The sequence below is a fragment of the Vanellus vanellus genome (assembly GCF_965231255.1).
Source record: "Vanellus vanellus genome assembly, chromosome: 22".
Taxonomy (NCBI): Eukaryota; Metazoa; Chordata; class Aves; order Charadriiformes; family Charadriidae; genus Vanellus; species Vanellus vanellus.
The window spans coordinates 1,012,960-1,036,854 of NC_138927.1; the positions used below are offsets into that span (position 1 = coordinate 1,012,960).

General features: G+C 51.0%; 1 protein-coding gene across 1 annotated transcript in view; it reads right to left on the reverse strand.

Moving 5' to 3' along the window:
* Positions 1 to 23,895, reverse strand: part of SCMH1 (Scm polycomb group protein homolog 1) — a 45,722-nt gene that overhangs the window by 17,005 nt on the left and 4,822 nt on the right. The window contains 4 exon segments of the mRNA XM_082494131.1: positions 1,496 to 1,681; positions 2,372 to 2,572; positions 3,633 to 3,759; positions 4,306 to 4,538. Of these exon segments, the coding sequence (XP_082350257.1) occupies positions 1,496 to 1,681; positions 2,372 to 2,572; positions 3,633 to 3,759; positions 4,306 to 4,538 (747 nt within the window).

A 23,895-nucleotide genomic window follows, 5' to 3' on the forward strand; every position in this document is an offset into this window, starting at 1 on the left:
CACGGACATCTCACAATGGCTGGAAACCATGTGTGTGAGCTACAGGACCCTCTCCATCCAAGCCTGCTACCATGCCCACACCCTGGGTCCTCTTCCTCCCATTCTGGTTTTGCTCTATCTCATGACGACAGGGTATTTCCACACCGAAACATGGGGATTTCTTCTAACCGGGGGGGTCCCTAGAGGGGTAACCTCTTGTCCCAGTAACTAGACATGCTCTTCCTGTACCAGTCACAGCAGCCAACCCACTTCCTACACCTCCTCTTCCTACAGCACAGCACAGCTCCCTGCTCCTGGCATTGCTGGCTCCAGCGCGGCTCTGCACAGCCCCAGCCCACAGGCAGTAGATCAGCCACGGAAGAACCAGAGGACAGTCACTCCAAGGTCCTCCCGCTCTTTACACTGCTGCTAATCCCTTCCCCTGAGCATGGGAGCTTTGCGAGATGCAGTGAAGCGCTGTGGCATTAGGCTGTTGCCCCTAAGCTTCCTGAAACAGTTCTTCCTAAGTGCTTATCCTTTTACAGTAGAAATTCTTGCTTTTCTCGTCAGAGCCATAATTATCCAAAGGATTAACTCTGGAAAGACCTCAAACAGCTATTTGCTGACTCGAGGGCCAGAAAGGTAGCGGAGGAAGCAAGACAGGAGAGCAGATTAGCACAAGACACTTGTCAACTACTTAAAGAGGGTGCAGGTAACTTTTATCTTCTCCAGGACTGGCATTCCTGCAGCAGTGGTTCTGGCAGAGCCCTGCAGCCAGCCCGGGGAGGCAGCTATCGCCCCAGGGGTTGTTGCTGCTACGCAGCACTGCGGGGCTGGAGGGGGGGGTGGGACGGGAAACTACTGGTCTTGTTTTCCACCGCTTTCGCTTAAGAGCAATTTTGCAGCCTGACAATTTGCGTCGTGGCATGAGCTATCTTGCCAGGGGTGTTGCTTCAACGCAGTGGAGCGTTAGCCATGCCAAGATAAACAAAGCCACCTATGCCTTGGATGCATCCAGCGTCCCTGAACGGGCTAAGCTTTCACGGAGGGCTGGATGCTCTGGCTGCTGGCAGCAGCTTCACAGCCACTGTGGAAAACACTCTGCTAGGTTTTAATTCCACTTCTAATTACGGTTTACCTGCTACACGTTATCACTCTTCTATTTCTCATGCAAAGTCTTTCACCTCAATTCCTAACTGGGTGAAGACGCTAGAATCAGATTACAGGAAGCGGGAAGGTCTGGGGAACAAGGAGAGGAGGGAAGACAAGGAGACAGCACGGATGAGCGGAAACCTACAGGCAGAGATGGAAATCAGACCGACAGGCAGAAAATACAGCAACTTGAATCCTGTGCAAAAAGAGCCCTGCGGGCATGTGCACGACATTCGGTGTGATGCAATGAGCCCTGCAGAGAGGGCTCTGAAACACAGCCTGCCTCCTGAGATAAAGATAAAATCTGGGTTAAGGCACGGAGCACCGGGGGTCCCTACAACGCCGCCCCCGCCCCAGCTCCTACCTGGTAGATACCTGTCGTGGTCGTACTCGTGTGAGCGCTGCATGTGGCTGTTCTGAGTGAAAGGCTGGTTCCCAAAGAGGTTGTCACTGCGGAGATTGTGGCAGAGCTTCTCCAGGAAGCGGAGGACGTAGGTGATACTGTTTACTGCTGGCAGGTTCAGAGTGTGCTGTTCCCGATCAAACACAGCTGGAGACAGAAACAAACAGAGCCCAACACGTAAACCCCCAGCAAAGGCAGGAGACTACGCCCAGGGCTGCACAGCCAGCTTCTGTATCTCAGCATCGCTGGTCTAGACTAGAGCAAACAAAAGCCACTGCCTTCCGCTGGCTGAGCGCTGGCGAGCTCGCTTCCCCGGGACAGGCTAAAACCAGTCTGCTGCACCCAGCATCAGGTACGGGGCTGCAGTGCCCGAGAAGCCGCGTTCGAGGGAACGGAAAGGCATTCAAGGAGGGGTCTGCACTCCCAGAGCATCCGGGCAACCACGGGCTTAAAAGCAAAATTAAAACCCGGGGTATTTCTTTGGCTTTCCATCAGGAGTTCTGACAATCCCACCCGTTTCGCCTCCTCCCGGGGGCTCGGGCAGTGCTGGGGGACGATGGGTGAAGCACAACGCTGCCCGGGCTGACAGCAGGGCCGCATGCTGCCTTCTCCAGCAGCTGTGCCTGGAGGCCACGCTCAAACCAGGACACCACTCTGCTCTGAGCCAGCCGCTAGCTGCTGCTTCGCTGACACAGATGTTTGTCACGAACGAGAAGACAGAAATCTTCTGTCCGCCCCTGGCCCACGACTGCACCAAGCTTCAGGAGAGACATCTTCCAATGAGCAAATTCTTGCAACGACATCTCTGAAGGCAAAGTGCTGCAGGCCAGTTCTCACCTGAGATGACCTCTCCTCCGTGGCCTTGTTTTAAGAAGGAGAAGACTGTTTTCTGATGATAAGCGCAATCAATGCAGGCCTGTACTGCTTGCTGCAGGACAACAGAAGCTCGAGCTGGTCCAAAATGGTCCGGCAGCTGCTGAACTTTCTTCTTGTCTAGGTGGGGCCCAGTGCTGCCGTTCTTGTTCAAGTAAATGCAAACTGCCAAGATGAGAAACGTGTTTGCCATTAACCCACTCAAGAAAGCAAGAAACAGATGCCAAAAATCCAGCCTGACAGACGCTGAGATTTTAAGACTCTCAAATCGCTCACAAAGGGGAATCCACCACGACTGCCTTGACTGCATCCTAACAGCGGAGCCACTTGTAGAAGGGAACCACCTCCAAAATCTTCCTGCCTCACACTCACCTTCCAAGCTCCTGCTGTTTCTCTCCTATGCTTTTCCCAGCACTCAGGCTCCCAAAAGCAGGCTGCAAAGTGGTTCCCATGCCAGCCAGGTAAGGTGCCTGCGATGTTCAAAGGAGATGAAGGAATGCGGCCCCCACTTTTTGGGAAACTGGGTTTTTTAGGTTCCTCTGAAGATTGGCCAATTATGTTCTGGGGAAACAGAGGGCCCAGCCCAAATCCAGTGCTTGACCGAACGTATAAAAAGCATCTTTGCATTGGACTTTCCTGCCCAGGTTCATCTTCAGCTACAGCTGTAGCAGAGCATATACTCTGCACTGCTGCGTCTACTCATTCCCTGCTCCCTCTCGTCCCTGTTTGTCTCAATATCCTGGCTGAAGCTGAACAGATCATTGCCACCATTGTTCAGCAGTTGTCCCGCACGTTGCTGTAGCTTCAGCAGCTGTGCCCAGCACGATTCGGGAGAGCTCGCGCTCTGGACTCACGAGAGGTGCTGCACACCGTACCGCCTCTGGGCACGACGGGACACGAGGAGTGCCATTCGAGGGCTGCAGAGTCACTATAGCATGCACATGGTAACTCACGGAAAGGGTCTGCACTGACCAGACAGACTTGCAATCTTCCTACGACTTCATTATTTCCAAAACTGTCAGAGATATAAACAAACGGCTGATCTGAACTCCTGTGCCTCTCTTTTCCTCCTGACCCACTCTCTATCAGGCCAGCCTTTCTGGAACGGTAACATTTGCTTGTGTACGGGTTTAGGAAGAAACGGGAGTGTCTGAATGTGTCGCTGTCTGACTGATGCAGCTCCTAACTGTGCGATCTGGTCAAGAATGTGGTTCGAGACCCTTACCTGTGGGAGCCTGCATGGCAGAGCTGGGGATTGTAGCAGCGTCCTGAGGCACAGTGCTTGTGTCTGGTTCTGGGGTACTGGTTGTTGGAGAGGTGGGTGCTGGGTTCAGCAATGTCCTAGGTTTCCTCTGCAGAAAAAGAGGAGATATTTCTCCCTTTATCCCTGCTCTCCTTCACCACCCATGATCACTACACTCTCTCCTTTGCATCCAACAGACAAGGCACTGTGGAACATGACACACTTCTGATGGTGATGACGGGGAGCCTCAAGAACCTAGTAATCAATATAAACCACAAGCCTGAAAAAATAACAAGCCTGAGATCTGCCACCTCTGCTTGACTTAGACTAGCTACACACGATGGATGGAAGAGCTAATTCCACCGTTTGGCCATCCTGTCATGATCACAGCATCTGCCATGCTACTTCACAGCTAATGCAGCTCCAAAGACACAGTTTCTTGATGGAAATGATCTTTAGGATACAGACATTCTCTACAGCTCTGGGGCTGGACTCTGAGGGATATTCCCAGCCCACATACCCCTTTGGTCTCCTACTTGCTGCAGTCACACAGCCAGAGGCTGAGACAAACGTGCACAAACACACGCATGCACCATCCCATGGCAGAACTTGCAGCACCTGCTTTTCACCCGCCTGCATCAGCATCAGCTTTTACCTTACTGCCAGGCTTGGGACCTCTCTTTCTGGGGAATTTCAAAGGCTCCACTGACTTGGAGGGTGTAGGCATGGGGTGATGGATTAGCGCTTTGGTCGTTCGACCACGCTTCTTCCCTGTTTTGCGACGCCTTTGCCCTTGTTGATGCCCCAAAACAGTCTTTGTGCTACTGTGCATGCTAGGTTTCTCCGAGTTTACTTCGGAGGCAGGTAAAGGGCTCTTTGGAATCACAACTGAAATAAAAAGAGAAAAAGCAAATATAATTAAATCAGGCGAGAATGAAAACAAGAGCAGCCTCCATCTTTAAACAGTGTCACATGGAAAAACCTGGAGTATTCACAGCCCCCTGAATGGAGGCTACTGCCCTCCATGCCAGAATAAAAACCAAACGCACTGGTCCCTGGTTCAGCACTCGAGCTGTGGGACACTGTGGCGTAGCCTGGATGGGCTGAACTCCAGAAGGATCACGCTTTCAGCCGTACCTTCCTTCCTGAAAATAACTGGCACCTACACCTCTTCCTTCTGCGAGTGGTGACCTGCCAGCGATCACGTAAACTGCACTGAAAGCATTCCGAGGGGAAGGATCAGTCAAGACCTGCCTGATAGTCACAGAGCCAGTGCTGGGCTGGAAAACCCCTCTCTCAAGGCAGAAGTCAAATTTGCTCTGTCCCTAAATTACCAGTGAACTGCAGGGGAAGGCACCAGCTCCATCCTCTATGCCTACAAGGGCTATTGCTCCTGGCCCTGAGTAATAGGTCATCTCGGTTAGATCAGCTGCCCTGCTCCTCTCACGTACTGCCAGAGGTAAGCGAAGTGCCAGCACAGGGCCCGTTCCTTCTTATCTTCTCATGCTTTCCATGACAAAAACAGGTTTCTGCTGTATTTGCCCACAAATCCCCTGAATTTGGTCATTCATCTTTCCCAAATCCTGCTGAAGGCTAGAGATGAGCTGGCTCAGCTCAGCAGACCAGTATTTCCTTTAAACTTCTGGTAAAAAGCAACAAAACAAATCCCTCCTAGATTTTGAAAAATGCAGTCACCTTTAGCATGTCTTGTTTCTCAGACCTGGAAACCTCACTGTGTATTCAACATGGGGGCTCTGAATTCAGAAAAAAAAAACCACTTTTGAAGTGAGGGGCTTTATAGTTAAGGAGAAAGTCTTGGCCAAAGGAAATAGAGTGCAATAAAAGATTGATACCAGGAAGGCACGCAGCCCTAACAGTGGCACAACTGTGGGTATACAAAGAGATTTTTAAGGTTTTTCTAACGAGGGTTTTATGAGCAGTTACTGTGAGGAAGGACTCATTCCCTTGGCACAAAGACACCGCTTCCTGCCGACAGCTCAGAAGCAGCGATCTGAGCTGGGTCCAACTTTCTAAGGGTCTGGAGAAGATCAGTGGGCTGCAAGGTTGACAGCAGCAAGCTCCGAGTCAGGAGATACTCCAGGCATGGGGCAGCGAGCTGACAGCTCTGTTAACCACTTCACTGCTAACCAGAGCACAGATGGAGTGAACGGCATGGCTGGTAGGGGGACATCTCTATAAGGTCCCATCAGTGGCAGCTTATTATGGCCTTATGTGAACGAGCCACTGGAGGTGGAGGATCCTGCTTTGCTCTTCTGGTCTGACTCCACTCACCACCTTCGACTCTGGGGTACCCTGTGCTCTCCATGGGAGACTGGGCGTGAGCCTGGCTGCCAGGTCCGAGAAAACCTGAGTTCGTTCAGGCAGCTTGAAACCGGGACTGGTGTTATCTCCTGGCAGGATTAGATGACTTCACGTGGGCAGACATGCTGGCCAGGCTCTCCTCCAGGTCCAAGCTGCCATCGGGGCTCCCAGTCTCCGGTCACATGGGCATTTCTGTCTCGTTGGCAGTGCCGAAGGCGGCCGTGCAGGGGGCAGGAGGGCAGATGGAGCTGACCTCCAGCCGCCAGCTCAGTGTCACAGCGAGGCGACCTGGCCGGGGCACGTTTAGGACAGAGAGGTCAGCAGCTACCGCAGAGAAGGGCCAGGAACACCAGGCGGCACTCCTCCCGCTGCTGGCAACGACTGCTGCCACTGGCAAATCTGGTTTACACTTCCACTGGCTGCTGGGAGATGATGAACTCTGCTGTCCCTGCCCTACCACACTGAGCTCCTGTGTGTTTCTATGAGTAACCTGCACAAAAAGTGAAGGGCAGAATGTCCTGTGGTTGTCTTCGGGTGGTTTACACAAACCGTAACCTCCCTTTGCCCCGGTGCAAATAACATGGTGCATGGTGCATCCAGGAATCAGCCCCGTTATTCTTGTCACGTGGGCAGGGCAAGAATTCTGCTGCCCTCAGGATTTTTTTTTTTTTTTTTTTTTATTTCATTGCTTTTGCGCATCAGGGTTCTGTATCAGATGCTGGGGAGAAGTACACAGTCATTCAGGGATCCATCTGCTTTACAAGTAATGTCTTTTTTTGTGTCAGGCAGATACAGAGAATGATGGCAAAAATAGGGTTTTACTACTCCTTGTTTGAGATGTTAATATTAACAGCAAGACTACTTTGCTGGCAAGAAAGGGAATATGATAGCACAAGTGCTTCTTACACTTGATGGTTTTCCAGGACAGTGAGTGTCACCTGCTACAGGTGACATCTGGCACCGAGCTGCAATCGCAGAGAGGAATGGCACAGGTAGGACAGGCTCCGATCACTGAATCGCTGTGCCTCAGCCTTACGCGTGCACGGCTGACCTCAGCGGAGAAATATGTGTATTAAAGGATTTACTAGAATCCCACGAGTTGATAGAACAAGGATAAACACAGGTAAAATGCTCTGTACTTCAAAGGAACCCTTTAGCATCAAAGGGATGTGTAAAACAATGCGGGGGGTGTTTTGTTTGCAGTCTGCACCAACGCTAAATGTCTAAACCAAGCTGTGCTGCAACGAGGTTTCTCTAAACTGGAAGAGAAACTGAGGATTCTACAGAAAAGCTGTGAAGCAAATACACAATCTCAGTTTTCCTAGTGCAAAACCCACAGAAATGGCGCGTTTGGGAAGTTGGGATGCAGCAGGCAGAGCTGCTGACCCGCACCCTGGGTTCCGAGGCTGGAACCCCATCGCGGAGAATTCCCCGTGCCGGGGAAAAGGAGACTGATGTCAGGTGAACTCCTGGTGTGCGAGCTTTCATTGTATAATTTTATAATAAAAAACGATTTCATCTTTTGGTACAATAAATGCTAGAAAGATCTATTGTCCACTTCAGCCGTAAAGATATTATAGGTAACGTGAATTTGTCAGGCTGAAAGAATCAGTTTTCGTTTTAGGGCAACAGAAGTCCGTAGCTCGGTGCGGGAAGATCGCACGATAGGAAACCTCATTTCATTCAGCCACGCCAGAGGAGTTTCAGCGGGTTTGCCACCCCTGGCAGGTCGTCCCTGCCACAGCCCCGGCTCCCGCAGGGATGGAGGAGCTGCTACAGCTCAGAAGACCATTCAACGAAACAGGCTAAGTTACATCGAAACGTGCAGCCAGCTCAGGGCATAAACAGACAGAAAACGACCTAGATTGTTGCTTTGTGCCTAACAGTATTGCTGAATACAACGGTGAACACATCGCTGAATATGCACTAATATTTTTTCCTGTGGCTGCTTCAATGAGACTGATACAACGCACAGACATTTTTCTGACCCGGAGTGATTTAATGAAACAAAATCTTATCATCCCACGATCCAGCGCCATTCAGCAGACCCGCCTGGCTTTTTGTTTGATTTGAACCAGAATCTAAACCACCAGCCTGTGCTAATTCATTTCTCTTGCCCCTACCAGACCTAGTGGGCTGCACGCGATCAGCGTGACGAGGAGACACCGACCACTTCAGAGCAGACTCATCCCACCAGCACACCAACGGCGCAGCCCCGAAACCACAGAGTTATGGCCAGCCCCGCTGCTGGCTCCTCACCGTGGCATTTATAACCAATTCCTAAAGGAGCCTAAAGTTTTTACCAGGTGCCTGTTACTTTCCTTCAGGATCTCAGCCCCTGATGTTACGAGGCCATGGCCAAGGAGCAGAGGACTGCTGCGGGAAGGAGCAGTGCAGAGCTCTCAGCCCCACTTCCACCCCCTCCCCTGGTGCCTGACGAGCTCCAGCAGTGTGACGGCTGTGCCCGGCAAGCCGGCTTCTCTCCCTGCTGCAAACCATTGCCCGCATATCCTTTAACTGCCAAAAGCTTTGATTTACTGCGTGTTATTCAGCTGGTGATGGTGCCAGCCCAACAGCAAGCATCTGTCAGGGACATCCCCACCTTCTTCTTACTGTCTTCGCCCCACCATGAGCCATTGAGAGGGGCCAAATTTCCAGAAAATCAAGTGAGACCCTGTTACTTAAAAAATTAAGTTTGCCGTTGCTGAGGAAAACAGTGTGTTTCTGCCCCACAGTTTTGGTGCTCACACCAGCTCTGAGCAATCTAAGACAACCCCAAAGCTGACCTTGCTTTAAGCAAGGAGTTGGGTCACACAACCCCCAGAGATCCCTTCCGACCTGATTTATTCAGTGATCTGAACTCGTGGTTAATCATTTCAGCTCATTAATGGAACAGAAAACTAAACAACAGAAGTTTTGTGCTGGCTGAACTGTCTTGTTTTGGGTCGTACAGGTATCCAGCATGAGGGCAGAGCCAGAGGAACGGGCCGGCTGGCATCGACTCAGTGTGGCTGCAGCGAGAAACATCACCCTAAAGATGCAAGATCAAACATCGCTGAACTCAGAGCCAAAGAAAGGACGGACACCACTGACTGGGCTATTAATCACTGAAGGATTAGTTTAAACGAGAGTTCTGAGCTTCCTGCAGAAACGAAGACACTTGACAGAGAATTCAAGACTTCAGGCTCTGTTTCCTAACGCCGAACCATCCCTTGCCAGCCAACACACAGTTGCTGTCCCCACTTTGAGGGTTAGCCAACACTAGAAAGCAGCATTTGTCACTCAGCTGCTTATCTCAGTCTTGCCACAGCTTGAAGAAGACAAAACTATGTCCTTGGGATAAGAACAACAAAGCCAAAACATGTAGGATAATATGGAACAGAAGAGTTGAAGATGGAGAACAGTTTCTTACCTTTCTCTCCAATACACCAGCTATTCAACCGTCTGCCTTTACCAACAGCTGCTGGACCACAAAACCCGAAATCTCTACATTATGTGCTAAGGGCTACTGTACTCTCAGATGCAACCGTAGCTCACACCCCTTCTCTCTAGAGATACCAGTAACGGCCATGACAGTGTCCCAAAACACAGCGGGTGGGTGCTGAGAAAACTGAAAATCCCCTTCACATCCATTTTAAAGCACCAATGAAGAATGCCCTGTAGGCCACTCATCCAGTGATTTTTTGGTGCTCCAGCTGCCCCTTGCCCCTTCTTCAGCACTGCACGGTCAGAAGCACGACCCAACGAGGTGGGTTAGAAAGACAGGTTTAAGATAAGCAAATTTGCCAGAGAACAGAAATCTTGTCGTGATCTGGCTGAATCCTTCCCTGGCTGCAAGTTCCAGCCGAGACATCCTGAAGGCTGGAGCTGGACAGGAACCAGAGCTCGGTGCCTGCCCAAGAGTAAGATGTAAAAGCTTCAAACCTCTGCAATTCTTCCCAAAGCAGAGACCGTCATCACAGGCCACCACACGCAGGACTGGGACCTAGACAAGGGGTCTGGGAAGGCTCAGTATTTGCTACATGCTGAGCTCTCGGGAGGTGAGGTAGACATAACACAGCAGGGAAGGTCAGAGCACGAGTGGGAGACACGGGCTCCTTGCAAGGACAGGGATTAAGAAGAATCCTCCAAATCCTGGAATTTAGAAGTCAGAATGCAGTTATTCTGATAATTCCTTATCTTCTGCAGGGATTCCTGCTCTCCAGCCTAAAACGTCTGCTGAGAGATGAGAGGATATATCTCATACAATCATACAGCGAGAGGATCTAAGCGCTGCATGATTCATCATGTTCGAGGTGTTCTCATGATCAGTTATCTTAACTCCCAAAGACGCATATTCTTTTTACACGGGACTTGTCTAGTTTCAGCTTTCGACTACTGAAACTTGCTGTTGCCTTCGCTGGAAGCCATGAGGTTCTTCGTTCACCGATCCCCTCCCAGACCTCACTGGCCAGTGCTTACACGGCAGCACACGCAAGAATGCAAAACCACGGTCCCTAAAACTATCTCCATCCTGCTCGTCCTGACGTCCAGGCTGCATTTTAGTGTCTGTTTTGGAGCAGGACATCCATAGGCACATGAAGATCTTAAAACTAAAGCAATGCCTTTTGCATTTGTTGAACCTGAGAAAGGCTCTGAACATTCATCATGAGCGTCCCATTTCTTAAAGGCTTACAAACCTGCACAGTCTGCAGCAGCAGTTTTCTTATTTTAATTGTTTGCATGCGCTTGGATGTGCTCTGTGCACTGCAGATGCCACTGTACATCCCACTGGCACAAGCTGTGGCATTTTTATGGTTGTTTTATTTACAAATATAAACCAACTAAAAAACCAAAGTGTCTCAAGAGTCCCAGTGATACCCCCAACTGCTATTTGCTTTTAGCACAAATCGTACATTTACAGTTCTCAAGGCAGCATTCCTGTGTACCCTAAACCACACTGGTAATTACACTCGGCACTTTCCGAAGGCAGCGCAGCCAGGGACCCTAGAAACCATCCCGGGTGTTCACCGCACCTCGCAACGCATCTCAGAGACATTGGGCAACACACTGACAGCCTGAAGTGCCAGAGCCATAACACTACTGCAAAACATCCCAAACGTCCCACCTCCCATCGTAACCACACATGGACAGGCAAAAAAGAACAGCGGAAGATTGCAGTGGGCACTACTGGAGCTGAAGACCAGAAAAGCCCTATTCCAGACCTGCACGATCTGCTTATACAGATCAAACCCCAGAACTCACCCCAAAGAGACCTCTGCATCCATCACCACGGCTCTTCTTCTCTGCATCACCGTTCGCCCCACTCACCCAGTCATTTGCTAATCCCAAGTAGCTCATTTTACCTAAATGAGCTAAAACATTTTCCGAAACAAAACTGAGGCTTTATCCAATAACACGGCCCCCACGATGAATCGGACTGCCTCGGGCAGCGTCAATACAGCCTCTCTATCAGAAACCCGGCCTTGCAATCCTGGAAGAGTTTGGACCATGTGGAGGAACGTGACCCAGCCTGCCTGCCTTTCCATAAAGCCTCTGAGATCCTCACCCGAGGCTTTTATGAAAACTAAAGACCCATGGGATGAGAAGGAAGGTTTCTATAGGGATAATCAAGGGTTAGAAGAGGTGGGGGCAAACAGTCTTTCTTACAGAAGAAAGAGGTCTACGTGGAATGCACAGGGATCCACAGCGGAATCTGCCCTGTTCAACGTATTCATGAGTGACCTGGTGAGGGGATAAGCCAGGTGAGAAAGTTTGCTAATGATTCACACATCCCAGGGCAGACAGGATGGTGGCAGCCTGTGAGCAGCTCCAGAGATAAGCTAGGAGACTGAGTTCCAGGGCATGAAAACAGCAGGTGACCGTCGCACCAATAAATATAAAGCAATGAGCATGGAGAAAACCACTCCTACCTTCAGATGCAATATGATGGGCTCCGAGCTGCCTGGTGCTCCTTCAGGAGGGCGAACTTGGTCTATAACGATCACTACACAAGAACATCAGCTCAAAGCACAGCAGTGGCCATAAAGAGCCAGGGAAAAAGATTCCACTTTGGAAAAATAAGAGCACAGTAGAAAGCAACTGAATAGAAATCCTCATTGCACTGGTTGAAAATCAAGCAAAAAGCCCTCAAACCTGCAGCTGATCCCTGGAGTCTCGTTTCCACAGAGTTCCAGCCTTTCCGGTAGATCTTCAGCCAGGGCTAAGCTCTGCCTTGCCCCGCTGCATGCCGAGAGCCACCCCGAGTCCGCCCTTCAACGCTCTGATGAAGAAAACTCTTTGATCAGATTGAGCATTTTCACGAGTTCCTTCACACCTCTTCGACTCTCCTGCTTAGCATACAATGTAAAATATCTTTTAGTGTTTGTAACCGGATTCCAGCATCATTTCAGAGACGGTTACTCTTATTATTACTTAGCGGTTATTGACCATTTTTTGAGTATAAACATGTGTGTGCAGCTATTCCTCAATACAGGGGGAGAGTGTTCTGAGACCCGGTACAACAAGTGTTACGGATGTGCACCACAATAGACTTATTCATCAAAACGCCCTGGGGGTCAGCAAAGGCTCCATTCCGCTGATGGCAAAATAAACAGAGATAAGTGACTGGCTCATGATTAGAGACAGACAGTGACAGCGCTGTGAAGAGCAAGGATGCCCAAATCGTTGTCCTCAGCAAAAGTCATTTTCAGTTTAGTGCTGAGCACGCAGATTTCCTTAGTTCCAAAACCCAGGTCTTATTTTCTCCCCCACACAGCAAAGAAATTAACTGCTTTCTATCCACTGGGTAGCTTTATAAAATGAATGGGTAAACTGCATTATGTATCTTTTTTATAAAATACTGCAAAGGGTGGCATTTGGAATCATGTCTGCCACCCCTGGAGCAGCCAAGCAAGCGTCTCCCCAAATAGCAGCTCATAAGCTCCTCATCTCTCAGCACGTTTGCTGTGGAACATCTGCACAACCAGCCAGAAACATCTCACGCTGCCAATTACGTGGCTGGAGCTTGCTTGGAGGAGCAGCACATTCCTATTTCTTCATGGAATCCCAGACTGGCAGGGGTTGGAAGGGACCGCTAAAGGTCATCCAGTCCAACCCCCCTGCCAAGGCAGGGTCACCTACAGCGGTTGCACAGGATCCCATCCAGGCGGGTTTGGAATATCTCCAGAGAAGGAGACTCCACAGCCTCTCTGGGCAGCCTGTGCCAGGGCTCTGCCACCATCACAGGGAAGAAGTGTTTCCTCATGTTCAGATGGAATTTCCCGTGTTCCAGTTTGTGCCCATTGCCCCTTGTCCTGTCACTGGGAACCACTGGAAAGAGTCTGGCCCCATCCCCTTGCCACCCGCCCTTTAGGTATTGATGAGCATTGATGAGATCCCCTCTCAGCCTTCTCTTCTCCAGGCTGAACAGCCCCCGGGCTCTCAGCCTTTCCTCACCAGAAAGATGCTCCTGTCCCCTGAGCATCTTCATAGCCTCCGCTGGACTCTCTCCAGCAGTTCCTTCAGCCCCTCTTTTCCCTGCCATCCCCTCTTCCAGCTCCCAGAAGGCAAAGCAAAGGAGCAGAAAGACCATGCTGGGAACGGACCTGGCACAGACATTTACACTGCAGAAAAAAATGGCAGTTTTGGACAGTGGGGCTGGTTCGAGGGATTTAGTGTGCAGATCTGGATTGCACAGGAAGCCCTCAACACAATTGCAGCCCGCACTGCAACAGCGCTGTTATTTATTTTATACGGAGTACGCTCATCACTCTTAGAGAAATACCTGCTTGTATGAGCCAGTGTCCAGCGATCTTTGCAGCTCGTTTTTGCAAAGCTGGTGGCCTTGGCTTGCACTCTTGGTGCCGGCATCACAGAATCACAGCTGGGCACCACTGAAAAAACACTGTTCCCATCCCCCTGCCACCCTCCCTTTATATATTTATAAGTATTGATGAGATCCCCTCTCAGTCATCTTTTCTCCAGACTAAAAAGCCCCACGTCCCTCAGCCTTTCCTCATAAGAAAGATGCTCCAGTCCCCTAATTATCTTTACAGTCCTTTGCTGTACCAACCTGTACAACCTTTGTTGTCTTTTATTTCTCCAGTGCTTGGACAACTCAACTCTGGCTCTGGTTCTGCAAGGCCAGTCAGATGCTCCTTCGCAGGCGCAGCCGAGAGCCCACGGGCTACCCGCTCCCCCAGCCCGTCTGAGCACAGCTCCTTCCCCCAGCCCAGCTACCAGGTCAGACAACAAGGAGCTGCAACGAACCTACTGGGGCATATGGTTCAAATGGCAAATGGACAAACAAACGCCAAATTTGTACAATCACCCTCTTCACATCCCAAATTAGCAGTTTTCCCCCCTGTCCCCATCCCACTACTTCTTATTCCAAATAAACCGGCTGCAACACAACCTGGGTTCTTGCTTGCTGTCATCCCCCTGTTAGTCTCATCTTCTCCCACCCACTGCACAAATAAAGTTGTTGTAACTGTGTGTTGTTTTAATCACCTGTGAAGCAGCTATGGAATTAAAACAGAGAAATTATGAACTCCAAAAAGAGAGATGAGAACTGAGCTGAGCAGCTCCAATGTGAGAAACGCATCAGCAGAGTTGAAACTCAAGCTCCTGACTGAGGGGACGCGCCAGCGAGTGGGAGAAGACATACAGGGGCAATCGGGGAGCGCCAAGAGAAATGGCAGCGCCAGTATTTCTTGGCAAAGGCAGAACAAAATCAAGTAAAAAGCTGAACTTCAATACTCAAGCTTTATTTGATTACCCCAAAACTAGGCTGGGATCATCTCCTTCTGGAACAGGTTGCCCAGAGAGGTTGTTGAGGCCCCATCCCTGGAGGTGTTCAAGGCCAGGCTGGACGTGGCCTTGGGCAACCTGGTCTAGTGGGAGGTGTCCCTGCCTACAGCAGGGGGGTTGGAACTGGATGATCCTCAAGGTCCTTTTCAACCTAAACCATTCTATGATTCTATGACAGTGCCCGTGGACACGCGGTGAGTTCTCCAGCAGCAACCACAAGAGCCCAGCTGTTCAGCACACGGTACATGAGCAGAACTGGCACCTTTGGTCCTGAAACAAGACACCAACAACATAAATAAACTCATTTCCACACTTCAGGAAAACCCTCGTACTGCACCTCTTCCAGGCTTAGTGCTTCAGGAGAGGCCATCAGCAGAGGGATGCCAAAAGCACCCGGGATGACTGACACATGTCTGGTCCACGTAGTAGTCCTCAAGAAAATCCCAGAGCCACGGTCTTAGGAAGCAACCAGCCTGCAGACTGGGAAAGACTCCAGCTCGTGCAGGCACGTCCCAGCCAACCTGAACTACAGCTGGAGTAGGACAGAGATCGCTCCTTTCTTCACAGATTCACAGCCCGTGGGAGGTCTGCGAGGGCACGGCTATACTGCTATTTATATCCAGCTAGCTGAAGGACACACATCCAGTTAAAATACACGGCATGAGAGGCCACCACAGTCAATCTACTGACTGATCACGTCTTCTGCCCCTGAGAGTTAATTATCAACGGGTTTCCAAAACCCCATGTTGAGAATCAAAATGTTTCTGTGCTCTTGTCGTATTCAGCCTATTCAGGACTGTTCCTGGGGTTTCTGCTTGTTCCGATCTTCCCTGAAGCTCTTTTTTTTAAGCTTTGGCTTCCTGGTTAAATATTACCAGAACACCTTCAACATATCAGTGCACAAGGAACAAGGAGACTGCTAGGTGGGTGCGGTTTATTCCACCTTTTGTTCTTTTTTAAAGCTGTTCAGAAGTCATAAAAATACCGAAGATCAAGAGGAGAACTGTGACGAGCCGCAAAAGGTCCGATCTTTATAACAAGTGGGGCCGTATCTTCCATATGAAGTTCCTAGATACAATAAAATGTATGCCGGAGCAACACGTACCTGTTCACCGAAAACAGGGTCAGAGCTGGGCTCAACAGCATTTACTTCCCCTCTCCAAAAAACGGGGAGGAAACAAAAAAATGAAGAACCTACCCAGCAGGTCACGAGAGGATGATGTAATGTCCCATAGAGACACGAATGTTAAAAATACCACGAAACAGGCCAATTTCTCCAATACGTGCATACGCTGCTCCAGTCAGAACCATCCCATTAACCATGCACAGAATTTACAGACCTTTGCGAGAAGAGCCTGGTCGATGATTCTGGTTCCTCCAGCACTCGTCCGCATCAGAAGCGGCATCCCTAGAAGGGACCGAGCTCCTGTCACCAACGGCTAGCACATGTGTGCTGCCGACAGGCAGAAACTGTGTGTGGAGCCCTAAATCATCGATGCGAAGCCTCTTAGTACTGTTTAAAACACTTCATCTACGTGGGAAACTGTGCTCTCCCTGGGGCTCTCCTAAAGATATACAAACTGTTACACTGGGCATACTTTTACCTTCTTTAACTCTGCTTCCAAAGCTGGCAGCAGAGGAGGGTTAGGCAGAGACACCGGCACTGCTTGTAACCAGCAGCTCAGCACACCCCGAGTCAGACACTTTTAGACCCCCAGAAATAAAAGCCCTGGACTGCTGCTCTTCCTTCAGCCTGTCCAGTTCCATTCTGAAAGCACCCGGACCTTCAGCCTACACAAGCACAGCCCTGCACCACCTCCCATCAGCAGAACCACTGTTACTGGGCAGACATCATGCAGAAACGGAGCGGCGACCCCAGGGATATTCGCCTGAAGAGAGGAATGTTTCAACAGCGATGGTCCTGTAGAAACGTCCCGCCAGGACTCAGGAATGCCCTGGAATGTCGAAATCCTGTTTCTGGCCAGGAAGCAGGATGGAAAAGGGAAGGAAATGTCCTGAATACAACCCAGTCTCTCTGGATTATGAAATATTTTAGAATAAAACAGATGAGGAAAAGTCAAGTTGGGAGGAAGGCCTAGACACTGAGATTAAGGACACGCTGGGGGATGGTGGAAACTCTGCCTTTCCCAGGGCAGCTCCTCTTCTCAGATGCTCTTGCCAGTCCCAAGACACGGCACAGTAACATCAGGTCTCTGACATGCTCAGGCACCGTCAGCATCCAAAGAGTGTTGGGGGAGCAGTACACCCTCCTGCAGTGCTGGGCTGCTCTTGTCCAAGCCCCCAGACCTCCAAAGCCAAGGCGTATTCCAGGACACACATCCAAGCCGAGCCAGGATTACTGCTAAGCGCCTTGGCTCTGTGCTCCAAACAACTCAAGAGTTTTTTCTTGGGATCTTCTGACAGCGGTCCCAAAGGCTGCAACACCAAGGCACCATGGCTGCACATGCATTAGACTCGCGGATAAAAGAGAAAATGTTGAACTTCCTTGTGTAACCTTCTCCTGCAGTTGGTACATAAGCTCTACCTGTGTGGCCCCAAATCCAGCCACTCCTACACAAACAAAGGCCACCCAGCTTGATGTACGAGCTCCAACTCCCAGCTCAGTCCTAACTTACACTAATTAATATTTTCCCATCTCCTCCAAGCAGTAAAGCACAGAAGCTCACCTGAGTGTCCCCCTGCCAGCTACTCCTCATGAGGCTCCTCCACTCACTGCCGTGTTCTCACCCCAAAGGAGGAAGAGAAACCAAGCAACATCAAAAATAGTCATAAAACACACATTACCTTCACACATTGGCAGAACATCTAGCATCTGATCATCATCTTCATTTGAAGACACCATGCAGTTAACCAATAAAGCACACGGCAGCAACAGTGGCGAGAGACGAGGAACTTCATGGACTTTCTATCCAGGGTCAGCATTTGGTGCCTCTCTGTTACCTCCTGGAGCTGTCGCTCCTGGTGCAGCGCCCGCGCAAGGGCAGGCCAGGCGCTGCCGGCACGCTCCGGTCTCCTCGGCAGTACGGGCGGGCTGTGTAACGCATGCAACAGATGGCGAGTCCAGGAGTGGATGTGAGCTCCACTTCAACATATCCCCATGGTAACTATCTAAAACTATTAACTTTTGCTTGCTTTGCGAGCAGAGGGAAACGCTCTCGAGGCAGCCAAGCCCAGGGAGAGGGAGCAGCAGGCTGACAGCTCGCAGCAGACCCAGGGCGAAGGCGGTCAAGACCCGAGCACCGGGGTCTCCTGTGCCCTCGCTGCAGCTCCCCATCAGCCTCGGCACAGAGGGCGGGAGGAGGACATGCTCCGCATTAGCTCTCCCCGACCCGGCTGGGCGCTGGGCCTCTCGGCCAGCTGGGCTGGTGCCAAGGCTGCAGCTCCACTCCTCCAAATTCCAGCGCTGGAGCTGCTTCCAGCTCTGCCCGCCCAGCCTTAACGCTTTCACTGCTGCCCCTCTTCCACAGCCAGCACGGCGTCACCCCTCTCTGTTACGGAGCATCCAGAAGGGTGGAAAAGAGTGTTAACGAACCCACCAGGGAACTCCAGAGGAACCCAGCATCAGCGGGAGGCATAGCCCAACCCATAGTCTGAATTACAGAGTTACAGCCTTTCACGACTGTACTTGTGACTGTGGTTGCTGCGGGCTGTGTGTGTCCCTGCAACCTTCTTTTTAAGGTTACAGTATTTTCCTGCCCTCCAGCAGTGATGTACTAAACATGGTCGAGCAGACTTAAGGGACACTATTACAGTGGAAGAGGTGTGTGTATGCATCTGTGTGTGTGCGGAAGGTCCTTGTGCGGGTATGGATTAAATCCGGATTTCTCAGGACCTGGAAAACAAGCTGCTTTTCAAAACGTGAGGGAAGACTGTCCCTGCCACAGCATCTTCCAGCAGCAGTACTGGTGGGATCACGCAGAGAGCCACCAGTGCCCAGCTGTAAGCAGGGCTCCTGGGGGGGTCTCACATTTTCTGAGGCAAATCACAGCTAAAGTTCCTGATACTGTAGCATAAACCCCAGAAAAATGCATGCACTTCTTTGAAATTTAAATCTAATGTTTAAGTAGGAGTTCTACATGCTTCCTTGTGTAAAGACCTAGACCTTGCAGAAAATCTTAGATTCCTGTGCACGTACAGGCAGAAAGCCCCAATCCCATCTGCTCAGTCCCTTTTTCCCAGCCTGTGTCCCTTTACTTGGCATAGACAGACTCTTCAGTGCATCACCTCCACGGGTGAAGAGCTCAGAACTGGAAGGCATCTTGCGGAAGTACCTGAGAAGACCCCGGTTTGGTTTCTCTTCCCCCAGGGGCTCACAGCTCTCCATCCCACAAACCACTTCAGAAAGGAAAATAACTTCTCATGGATCCTCTTCCAAGGTGTGTTTCCCTGACTACCAAGAAGTGAACTTTCCTCTAGTCTGTGAGCGGTTGTGAACCCCCAAATTTCCCATGGGTAACAGGAGCAGACACATCTCCTCTCTGCAAGACCATGCCCTGGCTGAGGGGGAATTTCCCTCATCCCACCTCCCTGCTGAGGGCAGGTGGCCCCGGAAACTATAATCATTAACCAGCCTCTTATCTCTTTCTTCTCAGTGTTTTTTGTCACAGTCTCTTATTTCCCTCTTCAATCTGTCTTGCCCTGAACCTTAGCAGCAGCACCTCCAGTTGTGTGTGCATCTCTCGCTCTCTTTCTCCCCAGACATGATTTAAAGTAACTAAGCAACAATCCTCGTTCTTTAGACTGATCCTAAATATTGATTTCCTGTACTGCTTATAACGGAGAGGGACTCTCCAAAGCAGCTTTCCAAATCTGCGCTCCACTTACATCAGTGACCTGAGAGCAGGATTGTTTCTGTCCTGCTTAAAAGCCACGAAGGCTTGCGTTGCCCACGGGCTCCTCAAGATGAGAAAGTTTACAAAAAGTAAAATGCATGCAAAAAGTTTTCCAAAAGCACTGTATTGCTTTTTGCTGGGCTGGAGTTAACTTTCTTTAATAATAGCTCGTATGGTGCTGTGTTTTGGATCTGTGACCAAAGCAGTGCTGATAACACCCACGTTTTAGCTGTTGCCGAGCCAGGCCTGCACAGTGCCAAGGTCATCTCTGCTCCTCCCACCGCCCACCAGCGATGGGCCGGGGGTGCACAAGATGCTGGGAGGGGGCACAGCCGGGACAGCCAACCCCAACTCCCAAAGGGATATTCCAGACCGCACGATGCCGTGCTCAGCAAGAGAAGCTGGGGCAAAGGAGGAGGATGGGGGAAGGATGGGAGTTACGGCGTTTGTCTTCCCAAGTCACCGTGAGGCGCGATGGAGCCCTGCTTTCCCGGGGACGGCTGAACGCCCACCTGCGATGGGGGGCAGCGAACGAGTGCCCGGCTTTGCCTCGTGCCTGCAGCTTTTGCTTTACCTATTAAACTCTCTGGATCTCAACCCACCCGTTTACACCTTTACCCTTCCGATTCTCCTCCTCAATCTGCTGGGGGGTGAGCGAGCGGCTGGTGGGGGCTCAGCTGCCCGCCGGGACAACCCACAACAGGTGACCTACGGATTTTACTCCTTCAATCTCTGCTTTCCTCCCAAATTACATCTCTACCCAACATTGCTACAGTGCACAGACTCGTACACTGCTTATGTGGGTCACAATCTAAACCTTGAAGCTCTCAGCTTGAGAAATATCAGCTACCTCCTGCCCTGCATCTACTACAGTGTCAGTTGAGTCACTATATGACTCAAACGGAAAAGCACGCTGGCCTGGCAGATGGGGATGATTCCTTCCCTACCCAACACACCTTCAGGGTCTTCTGTTGAAAAAATCCACGTCGTTAGTAACGCGCACGCAACATATTTTGACCTCGCTTTCATGTGCTGCAATACCTAAAGATGTGGCAACACCATTCTCCTCTGTTTTGCCATAATTCTGAAACTCTGACTCCACCATGCAACAGGCAAGTCCAAAATCTATGTAGTAAGTTTGGGTTTGATGCCCCATGCAACCTTAATTCAGCTGGTTTATGTATATGTGCTGTGATAGATTAATATCTCTCAATCGATATTTCACTAGGATGACTGCTTGGCTCAGTAAGAACGGACGTGCAAACAGCTCTTCTGGAAAAAGTTCTGAATTTCTAAATTTCTAAAACTCTGAAGTAAACCCACAAGTCATGAGCACCCCCAGTGCAGGATAACTGCAAAACCTAACACGAAGACAGTCTGCCCTTTCAGCACAGCTCAGAGCTGCCATCCAGCACTTAGTTTAATAAGAAGTCCATCTCACCTTACACTGCTAAAAGTCCGGGATATGTGTTTAAGGGTAAAAGAACACATAGGTAAGAGGCATGAAAAGACATATAAGATGCTGTACACTACATGCAAGGAGTGGAGTGGGGACTCCTGCCCAAGGGACGTGGCGTGCCCAGCCGGCACGGGTGGGAAGCTGGCGGAGCCCCCACAGAACCCCCCCTCACTTCAGGACGGTCATGGAGACCTGCCTTCCCCGACTGCTGCCATTCTGGCACAAAGATGCTGAGGATGCCCATGACGAGCTCTGCCGCATTGTCCCTTGCACTGTAAGCCCTGCAGAATTGACCTCCGATCCCAGGCTGGCACGGAGCAGAGAGGATCAGGACTGACCGCGTGCAGAGGCATCCCTGGAGTTATGTTTCCCCAGCGGCGCCTGTTTATTTGAATCCCTCAGCTCCAAGCTGTGCTGTATCGAGAGAGGAGCTCCAGGAGACACTCGGGAGCCCGCAGCCATCTGGCCGCCGGCCGCGGCCGAGCTCTCCCAGCAGGCCACCGCACAGAGCGCGCATCCTGACAGCGATGTAATTACCCACCTGGCATGCGGAGAGCTGTTCCTCCTCACCGCTTGACCTCCCCTTCCTCCCTTCACACACACGTGCCCTCTTGAAAGCTCCCCTCGGCGTGGCTGGCCGGGCCCCAGCTCCACCAGCACCCTGCCCAGCCGCCCCAGCTAAGCAAACACTGGTGGGAGTGGGAGGCCCCAGAGCCGGAGAGGGGATGTGCCTGGGAGAAGAACCGCACTCCTCCACCTCTGCTGGCAACCAGCAGAAGGGACAGATTAGAGCTGAATTAAGTTACCAGCATTAAATAAACATGCCTGGCCTCTTTGAAGTTCTGCTTCCCTTGAACATGAGCTCATTTCTCCAGGCCTCTTTTCGCTCAGCCCCAGGAAGCCATCGGTCTCGATGGAGTTAACTCTTCACAGGACTTCTCAGCTCCCCCGAGCATCTCACCCCACCGGTACCCATCGGCTCAGGGCAAGATGGTCAGTCCAGTATGTGAGCAGAGCCCGGTATAACCACGGTTAGCAATGACCTCCTCCACATCTCCCCAGGTCTCCCTGACTTAAGGGGAATTCCCACTAGGAAAGGGAAGCTCCCCGACTCCATCGCGTGCTCCTGCAGGCTCCAGGCTGGCACACAGGGAAGCTTTATTGGAGCTGAAGGAAAGGGGGATCCCTCTGTGGTGAAGCATCTTCCAACCCTGCCAAGAGCAGCACTCTCAGGTCCTGGGAGGACTGTGCTCAACCCTCCTCCACAGCAGGGCTGAGGAGTAAAGGAACGAGGGAGGAATTTAATTACAGATGAGGAAAGTTCCCAGCGCTCCCTTCTTTTGGTTTAATCCCACAAAGTGGAAATTGGAAAGTCTGCGGCAGGAAAGGGAGGGGGCAGCCACAGAGAGGAAAGTAAAATACCACAAAGACAAGGCTGATCCTGACTCCATGGCATTTTTGTATGGCTCACACAACCTCTGCCAACCCCTGCTGTTGCTCCAGTACTTGAAAAACACGGCAAAGAGAGCAGAAATCTGCCTGAGAGCAAGGGCTGCCTCTGCTTAGGAGTGGGGAGACATGACTTTTGGGGATCACTATTTTTGTACATGAGCTGGAACTGCTGTCGTTGCAGACAGAGCCAATGCGAGAGGGAGAGCCTGTCACTGCTGCCTGCCAAGGGGAAGAAGCAAACAGTTCTCAGGATGGCTCCAAATTACCACGGTGGCATCCCCAGCATGGGACACTATTTCTGGATGCTCTGCTCGCTCACAGCTTCAGCCCCTGACACAGGGATGCTGGAGAGGAACAGGGCTGCCTGCACCAGGTGCCACGGATGAGACGGAGATTCTCATTTCTCCTGGGAAGGCGGCTTCCACCTTGCTCTTGAAACCTTCCACCCCCAGTTTACTGCCAGGAAAGCTCCCACCCAACAAAGACATGTCTTTAGCCACTCCTGCAGCACCTGAGAAGGACCTTGGTGATGCTGGGCAAGAGCCTCTGACTCCAGGGCACTGCTGGAGAGGTCAGCCCCCAGCTGGGAGGTCCCAGCAGCTCTGCGGAACCTGCAGGACGCAAACCAACAGCAGGAAGGGAGGGAGAGGCTGGGAACATCAAGGCCGAATGCAGAAATCCAAGATAAACAGCGAGAGCGCCTTTCAGTTCCCAGCCATAACAGAAATCATCCCCACGCGAGGGGAGCGCGCAGCCTGGCTTGCGGACAGGCCATGCGAGACGACCTCAGGGGATCCCCCCCAACACCAGCCTTGCAGCACGGGGGACAGAAAAGGCTCACATCAAGGGACAGCAGGAAAGCACCAGCCTGACGGGTTAGCACAAGCTGACCCAGGATTTTCAGCAGGAACAGTCTCGTCAGAGAAATGCTCCAGTAGAAATGCTTCAGCTCCAGTAGAGAGGTTGCTCTCCTGCTTCTCATCTCATTGACAGATGTGTGCTGGACTTGCCAGCCAGCAAATGCCAGAAGGACATGCATGAGGACAATGACAGCTCCCCTGGTCCTAAACACAACTGCAATGCAAGCTAGAGACACGTCTGAAAACCTCAACAGACAACACTCGGACCTTTGCAAGGCAGCAAGTTCCCCAATACCATTCCTAACCAACCATCACAGCTCAAGAAACAAGGGAGGCACGACCTGGTTCAGACCTGCTTTTTCCATGTTCACAGCATAGATCACAGCATAAGGCAGAGCAAGATAACTGTCAGTAGTACAAACACGCACAATCCTGCAACTTAATAGTTCTTGCTGTTCCCTTATTATATCCACAAACAGCCCAGTCCCCCCTGAGAAAAAGTCCCTAGG